Source organism: Achroia grisella, unplaced genomic scaffold, assembly GCF_030625045.1.
Source record: "Achroia grisella isolate CSIRO2021 unplaced genomic scaffold, CSIRO_AGI_Agris_v1 utg903, whole genome shotgun sequence".
In the NCBI taxonomy this organism is placed as follows: domain Eukaryota; kingdom Metazoa; phylum Arthropoda; class Insecta; order Lepidoptera; family Pyralidae; genus Achroia; species Achroia grisella.
In genome coordinates, this window is record NW_026713061.1 from 3,641,612 (window position 1) to 3,665,918 (window position 24,307).

Below are 24,307 nucleotides of genomic sequence, written 5' to 3' on the forward strand. Positions count from 1 at the left end.
AATAATAAAAATTGTCAATATCCAGTCTTTGCTAAGCTAAGAAAATCAACTTGATAAGTACTCGCCTCGTTTTCGGATCCGATAACGCCATAAAGTCTTTATGGAAGTAGTGCACCTGCATTATCGTGATAATAAGGAACAAAGTAGGTGTAAGCAGTTTCACAAATAAGTCTGCCGGATGATAGGGTTCCAAGCCCAAATCATGTTGCCTAAAACATAAATTATGTCATATGAAATAAACAAAAAAAAAGTTTATTATAATTAAATTAAGGTTAAAATAACTACTTACAGTCTTTCATTAATCATAAGATAAGCCTCTATAGTTTTGGAGAAGTTGTCGAACTGATATATGTATATGAGTATTAGATTTATCATCGAATAAATAATGACAGTTATCCAGAAAACGTACATCAGCCGCCGCCACCAGTACCAACTTATCTGTGAAAACATATACAACGAAATTTAAATATATTTTTTGTGATATATCAATATTAGTTTTATATTTTAAAATTCATTATATTCTGTAATATAATGACAGTCGAATCTTATTTTTAAGAATTTGACATTAACTCAACAGAAAATAAATAAATAAAACTTCTAACTAACTGAACACATTCTTTCACCACTAGAGTTTCATCCAGGAGTTTATATCTAGACAATGTTATTGTAACTATTTTTAATAATATATTTATATTTTACAGGCTAAAAATTAATAACTCGAATTATTTTTCCAGAAATAAATAAGCAGGTCTTATTTCTTTCTGGAAAAATAATTCGAGTTTTTCGAGCTCGCTAGGTAGGTATATAAACCAAGGGTAAAAGAATTCATTCCTTTTTTCCAGATTTGTTATGCAATTGACTGTCCAATTTCACAGTTGCAATAGTAATTTAGCTATATGTAAATTATTTCATTGGCATCACCTGGAACATGAGTATAAATACGAGGAACAGGAACATATATATGATGCGGAAGATGGTCATCCGGTCGCCAGTGACTCCAATAACAAACAGCATAATGACGACAACGTAGATCCAGTAACGCGCGCAGGCTGCCCGCAACCATTCGCCGAGCGCACGCAGTAGACGCGAACGAGACTCTTCTTCGCGTTGGGCTTCCATTACTACAGTTAGAAATTTTACGTTATATTATCATATTATAGTATAATTATTGTATTCGTGAGTTTTAGTTTAGTGCGAGATAGAGAGATATCAAAAAAAGATCACAAAGAAGGTTTTATTGCCGTGCTCTTTAGTTTTATTTTTATAAATATAAATTGTATGTAGACGAGGTTAGATCTGAATCCCAAGGTTAGAGAATTGAGAATACTTAATACTTGTGTAGGTATTATAACTAAATTTGTCCTCTGATCATATTAGATCAGTTTTTATGTACTCTCACTCACTATATATGCAGATTATGATTGAGATTACAGGTTATTACAGGGAGGTAAAAAAATCAGATAAATCATAATAAAATTATATTAATCTACCTTACACATTGTTTATGTGTATAATATTAGCCCCTCCCCCAAGCGTAGAGCGCGAGAGCCCTATTACAGTCCTAGAAATATACAAAATTAAATCTATTATCTAATCGCGAATGGTGTACTTATTACCCCCCTTTTTTAAAAAGAATTAGATGCTTGTCAGTGCACGTAGCCTCTTGTGGATAAATTATTACTATTATTTTAGGTACTGTTTATTGTTTTATTACAATAACAGTATACTCGTACAAACAAACCTTACTTTGATGCAGGTTAGGAAATAGAAAGAAAAAGATCTGTAACTTCAGATTTAAGTAGGTGCTCACAAATATATTTGTGATCCGTGAATAATAATTTAGTCTATAATATAATTGTGGAAATTGTGAATATATAAACTAATATGTAAAATATTTCAATTATAGTAAAGATTAATTATTATAATAGTTGTTAATATAAAAATAGTTGTGTATGATAAGAAAATATAAAATATTTATGAATTAGGAAAAAGAACACAAAATATTTACCATCCGCCAGACCTATTATAATTTAAAAATCAGAATAGCATAACGACAATCACATTAAATTTAATTTTCTAAATTCTAATCATAAATCTATTACATACATTTAATTTCTATTCTAATAAGTCCTATTATATATAATCATTATGAGAATGAAGTACAAAAAGTATCATAGTTTTTTTTTTATTAATAATGGGCTTACGCTTGGTCTTACCTCATCTGATGGTAATTAATGGTACTTAATCTAGAACATAGTTTACCTATAGGTCGAAGTATCAATTTTCGTCACATGTAATTCTGCTATGAAGACAGCGGATACATAGATTTTTGCTCGTAAGATTTGTTTGCAGATACAGCACAAATTGATAATCACATTAAATATCTCGACATATATGTACTGTGAAAATATTTAATAGGTACAATAACTCTAGATCATCAATAAACAGTGACTCATTGCGCAGAGACTCACCACTGGCAGCGGTGGAAACAGTGAGTTGTAGCGGCGCGGCCATGTCGGTGATGACGGCCGACTGGCGACGTTGGCGTAATTCCTGCACGCGCTGACGCAGTGTCACCCAGAACATGCACGTGAACAGCGATTTGATCAGCAACGGTACACACGGCTCCCCCTCACTGCGGCCTAGACCTATCTGCCACAGATTCACCTCCTGCGCAATTAATTAATAATTAGGCTAAGTGTGTTTGTCTTATGTATCTTAACATATGTATATGTATATATAAACATACACTATATGTAAGCTGTGCCCGCAGTTTCACCCGAGTTAAATTTATAGCCTATGTGCTATTCTGATGTATAAGCTATATTATTACAAAGTTTCATTAAAATCCATTCAATATTGATACTTCCATTGTCGTCTATTAGTACACGCGCGGGCACTATTACTATAATCAAGACATTGCAGGGTTCGGAACCATGCTACTTTAGACCTCTGGAATGACAATGACAAAAGTTCATGTAAGTAGGCTATGATTATCACTTCCAAAGGATGTCCATCCGTACCGTCATCTTGTTTGCAATCCAGTTATATATATGTACATACCAGGTATACCCACTCACCGTAATATTCGACGGCAACTCAGCTTCAGTGAGATTCATGCCGTATATATACTGTGCGAGTAACAGCAGCATTGCGTAACATACTAGTACGGGGCTGGTCTTTAGCATGAAGGAGCGTTGATCCTGACACAACCAAACGATGTTTGCCCACATCAGGAACACGAACGTCAGCCACGAGTGGAACATTATACTCCACGCCATCATGGTGATCGTAGTCGCTATGTACGACGATCTGGAATCCATTGCAAATACATATATATTGACAAGTAACTGTGCCCGCGACTTCTGAATTACATTCCCACTTATAATATTAGTAACAATTGATAATAATATATATACAAGTTATTTAGTTAGCTATTGTTGCAATTAGTATTACAGTTCCCCATATCACAAGAGGTAATCAGAAGTATCGCCAATTGTCTACGTCGTGGTGAAAGCAGCATTGGATATAACCAAATATCGCTGGGTATGTGGTTATATCCAACGCTGCTTTCAGCACGACGTACGACGACTGTACCTTACCGCTCTCTCTCGGAATTGTTTGGTCTCAACGTCTCCATCACCGGAGAATCAATCAGAAATATAAATTTACATCCAAATTTCACTGAATCTATTTCAGTAAAATATCTTTAACTATGGGGTTGAGAACCGCTGAAGTGTTATAGAGGTATATAATATGTACGAAAAAACAGATGTAGTTGAAACGGAAATAAATATGTGAATAAGAAATATGTTTGTATGTGGAAGAATCTATATATCAAGGTCGTAGAGTGCAACATTGACTCATCATATCTATCAAAATAGTCTCTCTAGATTCTCTTTATTTTTAGATACATAACGCGGGCAGAAATAGGCACAAACAACTAAAGTAAATACATAAATCTTTTCGGAAATGGTTTGGTTTGTCTATAGACTGTTTGTTATAATCGAAATATAATGTGCTAAATTATATTCCGGTATAAATACCTGACTAGAACTTGAAAGAAATCTATGACGGCAGCAATTATGTCATCTATTAGGGTTGGTTCCTCAGTTTCCATCACTGACTCTGCAAAAAATATTCGCCAGGTTATTAGTCATTTCAAACAGTTAACAACACCTGAGTAATGGCCTTCAGCAGCATAAATTGACGCTATATGAATTATAATTGCATAACAAATATTACAAATTAACAAAACAATCACTTAAACGATTACAAAAGAATAAGGTAATTTAAGATTTTAGTTATTAAATAATTATATTCATTGTAACACAATAAGTGTATAATAATATTTTCGGAGATAATTAAACTAAAAGAATAATTAAACCAAGTCCACTTAACTCGGGGCCTCCGAAACCACTTAACAAAGTTTAATTATTAGATAGAACATATATAATTTATTATTTTATAGGAATTATTAACAAATGTATATAGGAGACGGTTACAGCTTTCCATAATGTAGAGAGTTAACTTGCATGCTATTCGAATAAAAAACCCAGATAAATACAACTTTTAGTATCACATCTGGTTCAAAATCTCATAATCTAATGATTAATATAATTATTAATATGTGAACCAAATACTCTGTAGGAGTATGAAATTTAGCACACTTATATTTTATATAGAGGAGTGCAGAGTGCTAATATTGTCAAAATTATTAATAAAAAATAAATTAAATAAATAAAAAAAACATTCACACACTACCAAGTATTTGACACATATACATATACTCTTTTGTTTATTGTTAAAATATATATATTTGTTATTGCTGGTACAAATATTGTATTTTCTATTACAGTCGACTACTGGGCGACCACTAGCAGAAATTAATATATATCATAGTATCATACCTTCATCAGGTACGACCACAGAGCCGGTGGAGTCCTGGTGTAGCTGCCTCGTAACCGATCCGGAGCGAATGCTTGACCACCGCTTGTTGGGGCTGATGTTGCGCATTAGCTATACATGTATCTTCAATTAGTTAACCATATTCTTGTACATACACTTAATCAGTATGTACTCGTATCTTTTCCATTTCTTGTATACTGTACTTTATTAAAAAACATGCAGATTGTATCTTATATGTAAATATTCTAAATATGTACATAGTCAGTACATCCTAAAGTTTATATTTAATATTCTATAGATTAATGTCATACCTGATGCATTAGATTACTATATGTTTTAATTTAATTAATTATTATGTTCTATAAAAATTACAAGTTATATTGAATACTAGTACTTAAAATCATTATTATCAATAGTCGTCGAATATAAAACTATTTTTAAAAAACAAGTACTTACCATAAAACTATAGATAAATTCACGGTGCGGCAAACATCGATTACTACAAACATGTACTTACATACACTCAAACATTTAAGGCATACACAATGCACATGTAATATGAACGTTTTGATGGATAGCGTGATTAAGCATTTAAGTATTTAGTGCTCCCTTTCGCATATAGTACCACAAATATATATAGTATAAATAGGTACATAATAATATCCATTATATTTTTTTAAATGTCACAATGATGGCCTCATGTTTTATTCATGCCCTTGATATAAACAATTTAATGTAATTTATTTTGATAGGAATATTATCCGTCATATCTGAGCATGGATGAAACAAAACATAAATAAGGCATTATCCAAATCCCTCACAACATTAAAAAAAAATAAAAATATGAAATACCTACAGGAGTGGTCTCACTGGCGTTCCCGCTGAATGCTTTGGAATTTATGTATGAATATGCAACCTATAAAAGAATTAAAGCAGGTTGCAAACAAAAAGTTAAAAAATTTTGATATTCAAATATTTCATACCAAAACACAATTATTTACATATTACACAGTTCTTCTAATCCTACTACAAGCGTCATGCTTTCCTGTGAAGTTCCGTCATTTGGTTCGTAACTCCTCGTTTCCACCTTTTTACAGAAGCCTAAATATACGTTGCGAATGAGCGTAGGTTATAATTTGTTTTATTTTATGCATGTAATGTTTAAAATTTTGTATATGTACAATATTGTATACGAGCAAAGGTATGTGTAAAAAATATGCAACTTTAGTACATTAAATTCATATTAAAATAAAACTGTATATAGGTATAACTCTTTTTAAACGTGTAGGTTGTTTTAAAAATAGCAAAACAGTGCAAAATCACAGTTATCTACAAGTGTACATGTAACATGCATTAAAATCACAACTGTGAAATTAGTAACTATTTCATACAAGAAGGGTAAAAAAGTTACCTACTAAACTATTTACATGACAACTTTCCTCATTTATAAACGTCATAAATTGAACACCACGAAAATTATAATATTAATCTTCTGTAGTTCTTAATTTATTATTGTCTTACAGTATGTATATTAGATAAATATTATTATATTATAATACGGGAGTAATATCTAGAAGGAACTGAATAACGTTTATAATGAAAAAGGAAATCTATAAACTACAAATTAATTAATGTGCAGTAATAACATATAAATGCCAATATATGAAATACTGTACAATCAACTATGCAGTGGGTGATTATTCGCGAAAGCTTACTCGAACTTTCTTAGTGGCATTCATCCACTTGTCTCTGGTGGCACGGCGGCTGCCGCGGTGGAACGACATGCCTCGCACCAGCGATCCGTTCAGCTTGCCGGCCTCTATCCCCGTCAATGCGCTCTTTTTTTTCGCCTATCATCCCCATTCGATAGCATAAGAAATCAAAATATCCAATGATTTAATGTCCCGTAAGAAATGGTTGAAAATAAAAGCACTTCGGTGCGGTTCGGTGTGGTTTCTACATATTTTTCCTTGCTAATTATACTTTATGACTAACCAACCAATACTTACAGGACATACGGAAAATATAATAACTAAGAACCGAAGTGGAAAATCGCGATAGAAGTCAATAATTTTGAGTATTAATAAAGGATAGCAGCTAAATCCCAATTGAAACTTAGTTTAAAAAGCAGACGGCTAATCATCTGGTTAGTAAAATAAACTAATAAACCGAATCACAATGCCATGTTATGATTTGTTATATTAATACATACCTTTGGCTTGAATAGTTCTCGCGTCTCTATTGCGAGAACAAAATACGTGAATAGTATAACTAATGGACTCGCCAGTGTAGCCCACATATGGTCATCTGTTACTTCATATCTAAAATTCATGGGGTCTGTATCGTTTATTACTACCAATTTTGTGAGACCGAAGTACCTGCAAAGAAATCAAAATTTTATTTATCAATTAATAATATAGAAAAAATTTACTTTGAGCATACTTAAAAAAATATCCATTACACGAACTGATGAATCAGTATTAATGTTGTCTGTTTACTCCATTGTTTCCCGATTGATATGCTAATTGCGTAGTGAGGTATTGATAATTCATCAATTCTGTTCGTCTTCCTCATAAGGTGATAAGGTTAAGTTTGGGCAAGTTTTATATTGACACGTACTTGTTAATATATTGAGATTATCCATTGTAATATAATAAATGTGAAATAATTATATGGTACTTTTTCAAGATCAGTGGCTAAATGGATTTTAATTAATTTTGAATGAGACATTCTTTTATTTAAAAAAGCAGACGAAGTAGCGAGTAATAACTAGTAATTTATATTTGAATAGGCATAGTCAGTGTCGTGGGAGAATTTTATTTTAGTATTCATCATTAGTGTTAAGTAACTACATATAGTGTTGTGAACTGATGGAGGCCAATCATAATCGTATGTGCTCTAGTGGGTTCTAAAAACAAATATTTGAAGAAAATTTCAACTTGTCTACTTTTGTACTGTAACTGGAATGGCAAATGAGCTACCAGCTAAGTAGTAACTGTCGCCTATACATCTATAAAACAATGGATATTACAGTGATGCCCGTGGTAACACTCATGCATGAACATTCTGGAAGGCAATATGTCTTGCCGCCATATCCTATAATTTTACTGCTTTATCTCACCATACAACCAAAACAGTTTACGAAGCAAACTGCTCTGCGGCGGAAATAGGAGCCTGAAGTGCCCACACGCAAATGATATTTTACATAGTTTATATCAGTACAACTAAACTGAACATACGTTAAAGTACAATGCCATTAACACATACCTAGCGAGATCCATATCAGGTGGGTAAATAGCGATAAGCCAAGAACACTGGTATACGATGAGAAGCAGTACATGGATGGACATAATGGCCATCAGGCAGCGGCCGACAACCGCAAAACCGCGCTCAAGAGGGCGACCAAGCGCCCACGCGGTTGCTGCGCCCATAAACACCAGGAAATATATCCCGGAGGTAACACTTGGCCTCATAATACCCGAGAACATTATGAGGAATAGCGACAAATATTTACCTGGAAAGAGAAATAAAATTGTTTAACACTAGTTTGTTTTTTACTATCAGATTATCAAGTCCACCTTTCAGATTGCTGTGACTATCGCTTATAAACATGTGAGTACCGATTACAATATGTATCTAATGGCTTTTTTATTGCAGCGGATCACATAAAGACAAACTTGTCACGTTGATCTTAGGTCGACCTATGTATTGTCCATATTTATAATAGTATAATTGTGTGTGATGGATGAAGATTTAATAAACTATTTATCTATCTATTACATATCAGTACTACGGATCTCACATGACGTTTATACGGCGGCATCATGTATTATCTTCAAGAATAAGGTGTCATATTATGCACCTTCTATTGTGTCTTTCGTATGTGTGTCCCCAACATCGTGGTTCCTTTGGCAGGTAAGAACGTAAAAAATTTATATTGAAACCTGGATCGTGGTTCCTTTCATCATATCATATAATTGTATACACCGTTGTTACCAATATGAAACTTGAACTCTCAATAATATATATAAATTTCAGCTTTATTAAAATGACGTAAGTTTATTTATAAAATAGTATAGTTTAGGGGGTCCGGCGGGGGTTGGAAGCACACTAAGGGTCTGGCAACGAGCAGAGCAAGTTATAATACTGTTACGAGCAATATGTCAAAAAATGGAGCATCTTAAAATAACGAATTTGATATGAAATTGCGTTGTTAGTCTGGTAGGATAAGGAACCAAGAAAAGCAATTTAGCTATTTGAGAGTGGCAGTAGAAGTGAAAAAAGGAGAAACAAAACAGTTTAAATTAGGAGAAGCAGTCATATTAAGAACCTTCTTTTGAAATTAAGTTTATTTATAAAATAATATATAATGACACACGTTCAAGCCACAGAGCATCTTAAAATCTGACTTCAACCGCTTTATTAATAATTCCTTAAAAATGACTGGTTAAATTTTGATAAAATTAGAGAAGCATGAAAATCGAATCACCTTGAAAATAGTTCTAAGGCAACAAAATAAAGATACAGACTAAATAAACATTCTTTTTTTGAACTCAATTAAATGCTGTATACATATATTATTCCTAAAAACCAAATTAATTAACCTCACCAGCGCTTGTAAGAAGTGGATACCGCTGATGTTTAGAATCTTTCTTCAGGCTATCAGGCGTAGGCCCGGTTACCAATTTTTTAACCACTAAGTATACCACCAAGGATACGCTTGTCATAACTAGCTGGAATTAGAATATCTTATTATTACACATTCACACAGAGATCATCTCTGAAATATGAATTTTAAAAAAATGTAAGTACGACAAAAGTTACTTTCAGTCAAATTTCCATTTATTAGAACTAGTGGTCGCCCAATGGTCGAAATTCGACCATAATTAATTTAAATTATAAGTTTCAAAATTATTAAGGTTCTGTATTAAAGCCTTGCTTCATATAGATTACTTTGCGACTATAGAAGCACAGTAACAAACCTCGATTCCCTGATTTGACAATTAACAATATTGTGTGCAATATTTAATTAACTGATTTAATATATTATATTTTTAAGGATTAATTTTAAAAAAAGATAGCATTCTGCACTCTCTATATAAACCATAAGTGCTTATAAATTTCTTACTCAATCCGCGCAATTTTCGTAAAAACATATAAAATGATTGATACATTCGACTGTATAATTTATTACTAGCGGGATTCAGTAATAATTGGTTTTTACAAAACGGTCAGCAGATTGGCAATGATTGTCAGACAGTCACTTCCACATTCCTAATATGACTGTAACTTACCTCAGGTGCTAAATAATGGACGGCCATTAAAGGATCTACTCCAGCATAAGAAACCAACCCCAAATTGTGCCCGATCTTTTGTATGATAGGGTACTCATCAAGCAGAGAGCCATAGGGCGCGAAGGCTGCCAAAGCACTGTGCCATGCAGCATGCGCCAACAACAGTATAACTGACACCACCACATTTAGGAGGAGGTATTTACCCCTTATTCCTGAAACATACAATAATTATTATATTTATATACCGGCAAAATACAACGACTCTTATATTTTATTTCAAATAAGATTGTGTACATTTTAAATTACAAATAAATAACAATGGTAATTTCAAAAATATAGCCCAGTGCAAAAAAAATGAACGGACAGAAAAGGCGAAACCGAAGCCCTCGAGGCTTCGGTTTACTATTTTAGGATCGAACAACAAATAAGGAGTGTTATTTCGATTTAAAAAGTCAGCTGAATTGAATGTTTTATGTATGTATCTCTATTCAATAAAATATCAATATCAATCCCATACTTTAATAATATAATGGTAATAAGTATCTTATATAGTATGATTGTTAACATCATTAGTTTTTAATCTATTTCGCTAAATCGTACGTGTAAGTAAATGCTAATTCAGTAGTACAGTAGTAGTCAGTAATACAGTTTTTAATTCTTATCCATGTCATATCGTTAGATTATAAAATGTTTATGGACGAAAGAAGTTGCGCTAAGATCGACAGAACAATACAAAACTTTAGTTTTTTTTTTCACAATTTTAATTACATTTGCACCGCCTACAGTTTCTCTACACAACCTATGGTTGAGTGGTAGAAAATGCCGTAAGGCGTTAAGTCCGCCATATGTACTTTTACCTTGGTATTTTGTGCATTGAAGTTATATAAATAAATAAATTTTAGGAGATGATAAAATCTAACAATTTCGTGTCATGTTTGTAGTGACCATAATTGTAAGGTTATTTATATTATTAACCGGGTCTAAAAATAACTATAAGTGTAAGGTGTTAACGTTACAATATATATATATAAGAAATAAGCACCAAAATTAGACCGAACTACGGTAAGTAACTTCATATTACATATTTAAAATTTATATTTTTATCTTTGTTTGAGTATAAGTTTAGTACTAATGGTTAATTGCAGCTGTTGCCACTTTGCTTGAAAATTGCATAGAGATTACAGAGCGTGTATCGATGCCTCCACAGTAAAGCGTGGAACAGCTAAACATAGTGTCGATAGATGCATTACATTACACACATACGATGTTAATCTACTTACGTTCCTATCTCATGTTCGCATACAAGGAGGCGCTAACCGTGATAACATTTACACTTGTTGACCTAAATAATCTTTTCACATTGCTATATAAACACTCGATATTTTCGGTTTAGTGCAGCATACCAGTCACACAAAATTTCTTAAAATAGATTCATTGGTGTGCTATTAAAATTCAAAATAGAACAGTGGCTTACCGCTAAACGTTTGAGAGTCTGGAACCTGGGGTAACGGTGCTAATAAATACAATAGCAGATATATTAAGGAGAGACCGAACGGACGTAGTGCTATACCTGAAAAAAAAAACGCTTCATTAGTTATAGATAACATAGTAAGGTTACAGATTTACTTTATCTAATTATTGAAAGAATTTAGTGAGATTTATAGGTATTTGTTCATTTCTACTATTTATAGCATACGAACCTTATACTTTGTTCGTTAATGATTACAATAAAATAAGTTTACGGTTAATAAGCATCAAGGTTAATGACTTTCTTACAGCTGTAAATCACAGCGACTGAACACTGTAAAGTTTTTAGCCTATGGTAATATTAGTACAAACAAGTTCTTATATTTTGCGTATCGTATAGGTACTATATATTTAACATTCATATGTAAATATTGTCAAATAATTATTTCTTATCTACAGCACCGTACCGTATTATCATACGTATGATTTGCCAATTTAATACATACACTATGATTCAAATACGTAGTATATATCGATTTAACAGCGCGTTTAACATCGAGAATAATTGCAGAAAGAAACGAATTTATTAGGTTGTTTGACATTAATGGTTTTAATGGAATTCAATGTAATTAGATATATATATTCAATGCTAAAACGCCACCAAATATCATTGATAAAGTTCCCAAATAATACTCTTATATATCTTCTATGAAATCAGTAGCAGCAATCAGTCACATTTTGATTCTGATGTTTAGTTATATTATATTACAAACATAAATAAAACATGAAACCACACATTTACATTTGATATAATGGTAATTTTATTTAATATTACTAATTTAGATTGAGAGAAAAAGTCAGCCGCCGAAATTGATTAGACTAATTTCATGGTTTTTCTATGAAGAAATGACTCACATAGTATGTAATTCCATAACAAAACATGAGCCGAAGGGCATAATATTGCCGCCATACTCTACCAATTTATATATGTGTATTATGAGACTGCCATGAAGTTATAATATATTATAAACATAAATAAAACATGAAACAACATGGCGACATTTACATTTTATATAATGGTAGGCGCATTTAAAAGGTATTTATATTAATAATTTAGCTTTCGTTTTGAAAGAAAAAGTCAAACACAATAGCCGAAACGATTAGACTTATTCATGGTTTTTCTATGAACAAATGACTCACATAGTATGTAACTTGTTTTTTTTTTCCATAACAAAACATAGTCACATATATTTATCCTAACAATTCGAGATGCAGTCTCGGGCAAGATGAATGAGAAGAAATTTGAACAGGCAAGTTTCTTGCACAGTGAATGCTGTCAAGTTCGATTCATAAGGAGATGCGGCAGGTTAGGTTAGAAATGGTAAACAAATAACGAACTCTATCTAAGACAAGAATCAAAAAGTAAATCGGATTGATAGTAGGTAAACGTACTCTTTACGGTAATAAGAAAACCTTTAAAGTAATAATAAATAATGGTAGACCTCATTATTTTTTTGTTCTTCATAGATATTGTTAATCCAATTAAAATTTGACATTCTAGTGCCGATAGGTTAATTTGAAAATAAAATGATAAGGTTGGTAAGTATAAAAGCCAATGTCAAATCCATTTACGTTCGCAAAGTTTATCTATAGATACAAATAAAATTGGAGAGTCTGTTTTGTAATATTTAAATAATCGTTTTTTATTACATGCATATGAATATCATTACGGTAAATACACCAAAATAACATTTTTTACAAATTTTGTCTGACTGTCTGTTTGTTCCGGCTAATCTCTGAAATGGCTGGACCGATTTTGACAGGACTTTTGCTGGCATGTAGCTGATGTAATAAGGAGTAACTTAGGCTACTCTTATTTTAGAAAAATAAAGTTAAATTCCACGCGGACAAAGTCGCGTGTACAGCTAGTATACTTATTATAATAGCAAAAACAATTAAACAGATCCATTTATATTTATTTACTGGCGTCTATTGTTGTTCATAATATGTAATATTATGTCATCTTTATTCATAATGACAAAATTAATAGCTTAAGCTTAATATTTTTAAAAATGTAGTACTCGTTGGCTTTCATATGTATGTAGGTAACTCCCCTAAACACGTACGTATTTGTATATTCGTGCGAAAGAAGTAATATTAGGTGGCTACGGCTAACCCAAATGTCACAGTAACATTTAGATTTTGTTCCAGTTCGTTTTATATTGTGCCCCATTTCTCGTTTCATCGTACCTCGTAAAGACCCATTTATATTTTTATGCAGAAACCAACAACAATAAATGGGTAGGTATGTATCTTCTTAGATTTCCTATCTATTGAAAATAAATATTTTTAATGAACTACTTCAAAAAGAAAAAGGGTCTTAATTTTACTCATTTTAGGCATGAACATTACGACTATCTACTTATGTACAGCTTTCGATGAGTATTATCAAATTAAAGTGAATATTGTCTAAAACTAATAAACAATTAATAACATAACAAAATAGCTATAAAAGAGAACATAATTATCACTTTATTTCATTAAGGTTACTGTAGTAATATCGCCATAACAATGTAACTGTGTAATTATATTCGATGGTTTAATATTTATCTCCTACTTTTCAGGTCATTACATCAAAATACCTATCAGTGGTACCTACTAGTACTACTACTATATAGTGTATACCTACATATTGTGCTTTATTCACACACTATTGGCTAGCCTCAACTTCGCTCAAGTGGTCAAGGATATCACAGGAAAATTTATTATACAATATTGAAATAGAATTAACTGAAATCAAGCTCGTCGGGGGTGATTCCGATTATTATTACAAATTTTAAAAGTCTCAGAAAACGTAACCAAAAGCATTGCCAAATTTCAACAAGATGATACTGCATTTTGCCCACGGAGTTCGTTACTGCTTGATCAATAAATGATTTATAATATAATGTCAGCGGTCTACACTGGCGGGTCACCAGCGGAGGATGACAGGGTAATGTTGCAGTTAGTTCAGTTGGCCTATCATCATATACCAGCAGTTAACCGCAATGGCTTCCAGAGGAGACTGTACAGATCGACCTGACAGGGTATATTACTAACAAACTAGTCCCCATTACTAACATACCCGTCCACCTTATAGTAGTAATTTTGGGCTAGTTAGTGAAACAGTGTAAGTTAAACAGTAAAGGTTAGCGATCTGAACAATGTTGCAGGGAGACAATGAATTACGACAAGAACTGCACTCTATAGTCTAATAGGTATGATCCGACCTATGATTAGAGGACGTTAATGTTGTGATAATGAGGATGATAATCAACTGGGTTATTAACCTAGGACAACCTTCAACCTCAGGTCTTGACATCATAAAAAGCTGTTAACTTACATATGCGTAGGTATCTGTAATGTTTACAAACGTGTCTTTATTCAGTTGCGATGAATAACGACACAGTAATGTAATGTTTACTTATTATTATTACTTAGTTTTGTCGTAATTGCATATACCTTTCGTTTATGTTCTTGGCCACTTGACTTGATTGAATTTAAAAATAGTGAACCCTGGATCACAAGATTAACGAAAACAAAAAGTACTAAACAAAAATATTTTTTACTTGAAATCAATATATTTAAGACGTGCGATTAACTGATAATTGTAATTTTCAACAACTTTCATAATAAAAGTTTAAATTTGTCGAAGACTATTACTCTAACCCCGGCGAACCATTGGTCTTCAACATACCACTAATCGAGTATCACTATTGTAGAGCCAAATTTTGATTGGATGATCAAGATACAGACGACATTTTTGGGCAGGAATTAGTATATCATCAATGAATAGATGCAAAATTAAGGCTACTTGCCTTAATTTTACAGAAGATCCAGAAGTGACATTAAAAAATAACATATAAATATCGGTAATGAATATTCCTTTTAATAATTCCTATATAGGAACACGCCACAACACTATTTAAGAATCGTAAAAATGTGATAACGTAACCTACGTTACCGTTTACCTACCACCGTTACCTATATTTCAAATTTTTCTCTGAAATAAAAATTCAGCCTATATGTAAACCTATGTGTTCTACCTATAAGTCTTCTATATCTATATGTATATCCCAATATATAAAATATCTATACATACATTTCGTTTACATTGAGAGCTGCATGTTGTTTTTATGTTTCTTATTAATTTTTCTACTTAGGAATAGTCATAAGTTTATTATACCTAGACTAAATGATGACTAACAGCTATGACTATGGTTCTAATTTGTACCTCTTGTTCTATATACTCTTTGTTTTCTTAGTTTAATAATTTATGACATTAGACTTCTGTTAGATTCCATGAATCTAGTGTCTGTAATTTCATTCCAGATATTAGATTTATGGAATCCATCGATCACATATCGGGAACAGACGTGTAGGTCAGTAATTTCCTTCTAACTCATATCATATTTATTTCTAATAGATTAAACAAGTCGATTCTAATGCAAATAAGATTGACTTTTTATATATTTTTGAGACACACATGGATGGAAAGAAGTGAAATAGTCAACAATATAATATCAATACAGTAATACGTGAAGCAAAAACTAACTACTGCTTTTTATTTTCGCGTTTATAATATTATTAAGATATGTTTAAAGATGGTAATGGATTAACGAAGTCTAAATGACTATGTGATAAACAAGAAATTTCTTAATCTAAAATAATACCCGCACTCAATACGTAAGTTTAGTTTAATGAATTCCATAACAAGTCACATTACACAGAATATTTCAGTCACAGTAAATATATAATATGTTTACTGTGACTATGTACTATTCTCTTATCTGTGCTACGACTGATGTTGGGACACAGAATAAAAGTATTGAAGGCAAAAGAATCCAACAAACTTGTAGTATGTACTTATTATCTTATCTGTGCTTGTAGGTATACATTGGGAAGCTATCGAGTCGCTTGAAATGAAAGTGCGTTTAGCACCCGCTTAGTGACATATTGTTCGTAATCGTAACGATATAAACTCGTTTTGTTTGGAGCAGAATGATTTAATGATCAGCGACAGTGAATTAAGAAGCAAAAAAAGCACGCGTTTTCTTACCCGTACAACTATTCTGATTGTAATAAACAAACACTTTATTATAGTAATGCAGCTTAACATAATATAACATATTAGTGAAATCCGTACACAGATCAAAGATAATTTTTACAAGAATTGTTTTGTTTCTATCATTTTGATAAAGTTCACCAATTTTTTTCTTATAGCTACCATTTTTAATTAGCCAGTTACAAATAAGCAATAATAAAAAAATAGCTAAACCACTTGATCTGCCATTTGACAGCTTTGCGCTCAGCAAATTATTTGATTCTTTTTATTCATATAGATAACTCTTGATTATAATAAATTAACCACATAAATTTTATTATACGTAACTGAAATGTAAATGAAATTTATAGTGAAAATACCTACATGTACGATATTGCATGTACGGTAATAACTAGTTTTTTACTCGCCATAGACAATTAAAACATGCATATTATTTATTATTCTCCACATTGTCATGCACTAGGTTATAAGGAAATTATATTTGCAATATTATACGTAACCGCAAAAAATCGGCTTCCGATACTTCGAAGTTGAATTATACATTAGGGTTATTAATTATTAGGTATCAATATGTATAACATAATGGTACATTTGAGGTCATACAACAAAGTAGAGACCAAATTGATTTTACGAACTTACCTATGCTGTGCCATACAGATGAAAAATTGCAAAACTTTTATAAATTCATTAAATTATCTATCTAGAATCAAACATCACTTCGTAAATGAATATGCTCAGCATCAAGCAAGCAATATAAGCAAATATAGGTACGTGTATATACTTATGCTAAGCTGTTCTCATTATTAGTTTGCATTTGATAAAGAGTTACGAGTAGTTATGTCTAATATTGTAAGAAGGATATGTGACTTTTATACGTTTAGACATAGAAGACAATCTACGGAACTAAGCAAGGGATTTCAAAAATTCTTTCGCTCGTTTCAGGGGAGTAAAAAGTATCGTATAGTTTTTATTCATCAACAAATGTACACCATTTTTCTATGACAATTGCTTGAGGCATTAAGGCGCTAACAGGGAACAAACAAGAAGTTGGAAAAAATATCTACCTAAACAATATAATACCTGTCCTATTTTTTGTTTATTATAACTTCCTATTCGGCACGTAGGTGTTGGGTCGTGAGAAATATGTAATTATGATTTGTAATCAAACTTGTTTAGAATTCCATGTTTTCCGTAGTTTAATGGTTTTCGCTTATGTTATTTATTTGTATTTTAAATATATTTTTACTCGATATTATCAGAAACTCTGTATGATGTCTGAAACCTAGAAATATGCGTACTATGCATAAACATATGTCAGTCTGCTCATAATAAATATAATGGGTTGGTTCCAAGCTGAGTTGAAAGCGTATGTTTCTGCAATAATCAGGCATCTAAACGTAGATTGACCTGAGATTACTGACAAAAAAATGATGATCTATCTTCTTAGGCAATCTTATTTCATAGTAATTTTATGATTCGGAGCTGTCCATGCAGCCTGTTACTTGCTGATAAATTTATCGCAATATATAAATAAATATATTAAAAGCAGACATATAAAAACTCATTCTATTTCCTCTTTATTATAGCAGTAATGACTGTATATATCTTGACACAAATTTAACATATATAAATTTCATTTTAGATATATATAGTATATATATAATTTACGTTATAGGTAACGTTAATATTTAACTTTATGTACCTTAAACAGTAACACACGAGAATATAAACCAAACAAGCTAATTACTGTATCCACTATTGTGTATATGTATCTGTAAACACGATTCAAAGAATATTTAGTTTATTTACGGTTTATTATATGTAAAAATTATACACTAGTAGGTAAAATGTACAGTAATTTTATATCCTGTTAACCTCTCAACTTCGTGAGTTCAGAAAGTTTGTATGTTAAACAAGCCTCATATCTACAATATTCATATGTAAGTTCTATGATACAAGATATTTAGTATTCTGGTAAGTATACATCATAAGCACGGAGTAATGTAACCGCTTTCTCTATAATTTTATTACCCTTTCCTATAATATATTTTATATATATCATAAATAGTACATGACATCAGTAATGAATATTGGAAAGAAAGTTTTACAGCAAGGTATTTTTTTATGTTATTGGAATGGCAAAAAAACTAACGGCCCACCTGATGGGGAAGTAAAAACCTTCACCAATATACATAAAGCTCCATGTATAGTATGATCATTAATGAATCACAGATGAATATATTCTTCTGTGATTGATTAAAAAGTTCCAAATATATAATTAAATTGATATATGGGCTTGATGTCGGTTTTATACAGGACAACTTATTATTCGATCCAAAGGTCACTAAAATATTAACGATTAGAGTAGAAAATCAGAAAATGCCTTTCCTAAAAGAAGTTGGAAAAACGAGTTTAATAAGTCTTGGAGAATAGTCGTGGGCGGCTGCCAATAAAACGGCGACGACTGAGTGATCTTACAGTTTGCATTAATTTGTTGATTCAAAACAATAAATTATTGTGATGAAACATTAATATTTGGGACAGAAGCAGTAAATTAGTATGACTATTTCAAATGAGTTTTATAACGACAGTTAACAAACACTTTAGAGTAACATACCAATACTACGAAAATTACTTCTTCTACCAAGAAGCGAGTGAGTTTCGTAATGAACGATCCATTACACCAATACATCATATCGATTGAATCCGACTTAATGTTGGTCGTTATAAATTCTAAATATATTTGTATATTAGTATTTACTACTTCCTGCTAGAAATAAAAGAATGAATAAGGTGATTCGATCAACAGTCAATGCACGTACCTATATACATTTTGCACAGATTATTTTACGTACTGCCAACTTATTGATTTTAGGCGAGTAAAACCGCGGTCTATCATATTAATGTTAAATGCTCTCATATTTTCAATATTAATTATTTGAAAATATGGGGTCTTCATTTTTTGTTTGCAGTTATCAAAATCCGTTCAGACATAGTCAAATAAACAAACTTGCACTTTTAGTAATTATTAAAACAAATATCGATAACATTTCTTATTGTTTTCTTTGTCAAGTATTACAGTAATTTACATGCGTAAAAAGTTTACATACAAAAATGAATTAGCTTTACGAGTGCTATGATCCATAAACACATAAAACTAACAAAATAACATATCTTATTACATAGATGATTTTTTTGTAAATGGCACTTAAGTATACTTAGGAATATTTATACACTTTATGATCTCAGTCATACGAAAGAAGGTCAGACACAAAGTAGCAATGCGCTTGAACAAAAGGGCAACGTAAACATGTATATTCGTTTACATTAATGTTCATGGTACAAGACTTGCCGGCCGTTGTAGAAATATTGTTTATCGTTCTATTAGTTTTATATTTTTGCAGGTAAAATATTAGACAGTAGTTATATTTATTAGGTCAGCAGGTGTAGTCTGGAACTAGTCTTAATATCATTCAATCCATTCCATATTTGTACTGTTCTTTTGAAACATAATAAATACTAAACTGAATGAATCTATAACAATATGTTTATTCATTAACCACTATTAATTAAGAGTATAAAAAGGTAGGAAACAGCGCAATACAATGTTATTGGACCAGTAATATTTTCAAGAGTAGACCGACATATCGCAGTTACTAATCCATCAATCGGAATAATCTATACATATAAATAAAATTGGAGTGTCTGTTTGTAATATTGAAATAACCGTTTTTACTACCTGCATATGAATATAAATACGGTAAATACACATAAAATATATATATATTTTTTATATATTTTAAAATAACAATTTTTATCTGTCTGTCTGTCAGTCTGTTTGTTCCGGCTAGTCGCTAACTTTTAATTTTAAATTTATTTTGAAATAAATTCTTTATTTTTAGAAAAATAAAGTTAAATTCCACGCGGTCGAAGTCGCGGGTGCAGCTAGTATTGTATATAATAAAGCTTCACGATATATGAGGGAAGGGTTAGGAGGGAAGAGGTTGTTAGTTATGATGATTAGCAATGTACAGTACATGTGGGTCGGTTCAAACACAGAGCTCCACTCGGTCCTTTGGAAAACGTCATTCATAATGCCACTAGTAAACAGTCTGTAGATAATCCATAGTTCATGGTGGGGTAAGTTACCTGATTTTATTTAATATCGTCGATTCATTTTCGAAATGCTTCAAATATAGGCAGTTTATAATCCTAAAGTACTCACTCAGCGCTATTAACTAAGGTGTAATTCAAGGATTTCTATTTTTATCTGTTACTACGGAATCAAAATGTGATGGGATCATTCTGAATTCATAATAGCGAATAAATGATATACAAAATTTATCAATACAATTAATTTCTTAGCCTATAAATATATTACTCAAATATATTACATAATTTCCAAAAGATGTTGTTAAAATAGAATAATAAAGTTCTCATTTAATTCATTGTACCGTACGATAATACATATATTTCACCTACGTGAAAACAGTTCCACAGTATATATACATATATTTACTCTATCCTTGATATATAATTAGGCTTGTTGATTAATGTATACCAGTTTGCTATTTCAAACCACTATTTTGTATTCGCCATTTATTTATTAAGATGTAGGTGTATGTTGTATGTGAAAAACCAGCTCATTGGCAAAATACTAATATACGCAACAGGATGGGTAACATTATTAAGTATTCATTTAAATCAATAAATTAATAAAAAAAATAATAAATAGCAGATAATGAAATCTTATTAAAATGAAATAAATAATCAAAACTTGACTTTGTACACAATCATGCATTAATGCGTTTATTTCACCTACTTCCGCCGTTAAGCCTTATAAGGCGTCCTTCGATTTCAAGAATAAAATATGGCAGTAAAATTACAGGTTACCATCTTAGTCATAGGAAATGGTACCGCAACCGTAACATAATTTTTTCATAATGAAAGCAATGCGATGCGTTGATGAGATCATTCTTATTTAGGTTGGCACTTTAACTATACATGGGAGTTGAACCGTGTTTATGTGACCTTGTGAATCAGTCGTCTGATAAGGTAATGCTAGTAGTCGCTGGCCTGCCAAAACATGCTTGAACTATGAATGGACTAGTTTGCTGTATTTATAATGTACCTATTTTTACATTTAGCGGCACTACAAAATTATTTATTACAATTGTAGAATAATAGCAACCTGAAAATGACATCACCCTCATGATTTTGGAGTCAACAATGCGGTACAAGTTTCCTGTAGTTGTTAAAAAATATCAGCACGGTAATTAAAATTACATGTAACTACTGTAGACACAGTCGGTTGCAGACATATTGGGTGGCACATGTAGTGGTCAATAGGTCATATCTTGGCAGGATATTTAAAAATATACCTTAGTAATTTAACATTTAGAGTTATCAAAGTATTATAAACAAGTCATATACTTCTTCGCATCAAAGGTCACCGATAATTTGTGTATCATATAGAACCGGTAAAGTGCAAATTGAACTCACACTTCGAGGGTTCCGAATAAATAATTCGAACAGGTTTTTACATTTATAACGATATTATACTTTTAAGAAATAAAAAATAGATACCGTACTCGTAGTGTAATTCGGAATTAGATTAAAGACTGCTACAGAATCGAACCGGGTTTTTGATGAGATCACAAATTCATAGAAGGTTTTTGTATTTTTTATGTTATATTTTCAAGTGGCGCTTTGGGTAATATATTTTATTGTGTTTCTGTGCAGGGATGTATTTAGAACACAAAAATCTGGTCCCATCATATAGTTCCAATTTATAAAGATCGGGTCTCTCAATCTACATTATCTACCTACAACTATTACTTAACTGTTCTATCCATTTCTTTCACAGAGTCTATATACCTACAGATTTCAGTAACTATTAATAGTTTATAATCAATTTGAACAAAACTCTGAAAGACGAATGATATGAAAAGTCTCAAGACAAGAGTACTAAGAGTTTTACCTTTATTATTCGGAATAAATAGAACTTGCTCTTTATTAAAAAAACAGAAATTGTTTTGTACTATACACTGACATACTGAAATACTTATAAAAATATTCGCCATACTTAATATTAAGCGTGTGATATTGACAACTTCGGGTGATAACAAAAAAGAAATCTACTAATGTTATTACTTAAAATTATATTTCCAACCTGTAAAACATGAAATACTTAAATTACCTGTATCGGTGTAGAAGTGAAAGTTAAGTACATTAATTTAATTAACAAAAAGTACTATCACTAAAATTAGATTCAGCGAGAACCAGAGAACGTTGTGTGATTAGTGTGGATTTATACAAATGTAATTCAGGCGGTATTTTATCTATTTAATTAAAAGCTTGCCACCGCCCAATCCGAGTCGTCAGTGAACGTAGGTAGGTATACCATTTCACGGAATAGATTTTATTTTAATTTATCAGAGTGGTATATTTATATGTAATTAAGCAGGTGGATGGCCAGGGTGGGTGGAGTGGGCCGGCCGGTGGCAGGGTGTCATATCATGACATGCAGTGTGTGTGCGTGTGATCTGTCCGATTACCGATTACACTGACGCCACCAGTTCGGGGTGTGTTCGCAATATCCTTATCCAACACAAACGACAATCTTCTTTGTACCTGTTCTTCAACACTACATTTATACAAACATTTATTGTATAAATGTAGTATTTTCTTGGATTGTTTAACGTATTACATTTTTTGTATGTTGATTCGTCATAAATTTTACTCAACATGTAGATACGTAACGAAAATATCATCCCTAAGTGCACTGACGCGAGATTATATTACATCGACTGTAAAAATATTTCATTTTATATAAAATGGAAGACCAGTATGCTCACCATTCAATGGATAATCATTCAAGATCTAATCATATGTTGTCATTCCCGAGAGACTGGTGTCATGCCCCCGAACCCTGTATTATTCACCTTTAAAACTGAAACACAGCTTATACAGGTTTGTGACTGAATATAGATTAGACAATACTACCGACGCAGACTGATGTGTAAAAGTCCACTTTGCCAAATCATTCAAATTGGCAAAAATACACATACATGCACAAAAATAATGAGAGTCTATGAAAATTAAAAGTAAGTTTTTATCAGATGACCTAAATACTAGAAAAAAATTACAGACGATTTTCAAACATTCTTATCGAAATCAATTGAAAAATGGGTTAAGTGACAAGTCGAGGAGCCCTCATAAACTATAATGCAACAATTAGGGACAGTGATGGAATGTGTTTATCTAACTATACTATTGCTAGTACCTAATATATGTTGAGTCGTGTAGACTCTATATTAACTATACTAACGACTTGATACTGAAACGAGTTTCGACTTAAATATAGAAAGATTAGCAAAGGTCGGAAGTAACTGGAATCACCACAAATTGAATATTTTATGCTAGTTGAATTTATTCCAATGATTTCTTATTTTTTTGAGGGTCACAAAAGTAATTTATCGAGCATGCATAAGTTTGAGGGGTATCAATTTTAAACCTTTAAGAATATAGCGGA

General features: G+C 31.6%; 1 protein-coding gene across 1 annotated transcript in view; it reads right to left on the minus strand.

The window, feature by feature from the left end:
- The window catches only part of LOC131853650 (piezo-type mechanosensitive ion channel component-like), a gene marked incomplete at its 5' end in the record, with an annotated part of 45,317 nt that extends 33,545 nt beyond the window's left edge, over positions 1-11,772 (minus strand). The window contains 13 exons of the mRNA XM_059204624.1: positions 66-209; positions 290-438; positions 922-1,121; positions 2,472-2,670; positions 3,081-3,312; positions 4,047-4,128; positions 4,911-5,019; positions 6,624-6,758; positions 7,121-7,286; positions 8,176-8,422; positions 9,518-9,641; positions 10,203-10,414; positions 11,677-11,772. Of these exons, the coding sequence (XP_059060607.1) occupies positions 66-209; positions 290-438; positions 922-1,121; positions 2,472-2,670; positions 3,081-3,312; positions 4,047-4,128; positions 4,911-5,019; positions 6,624-6,758; positions 7,121-7,286; positions 8,176-8,422; positions 9,518-9,641; positions 10,203-10,414; positions 11,677-11,772 (2,095 nt within the window). The remainder of the gene's footprint in view (positions 1-65; positions 210-289; positions 439-921; positions 1,122-2,471; positions 2,671-3,080; positions 3,313-4,046; positions 4,129-4,910; positions 5,020-6,623; positions 6,759-7,120; positions 7,287-8,175; positions 8,423-9,517; positions 9,642-10,202; positions 10,415-11,676) is intronic.
- Positions 11,773-24,307: the final 12,535 nt, after the last annotated feature.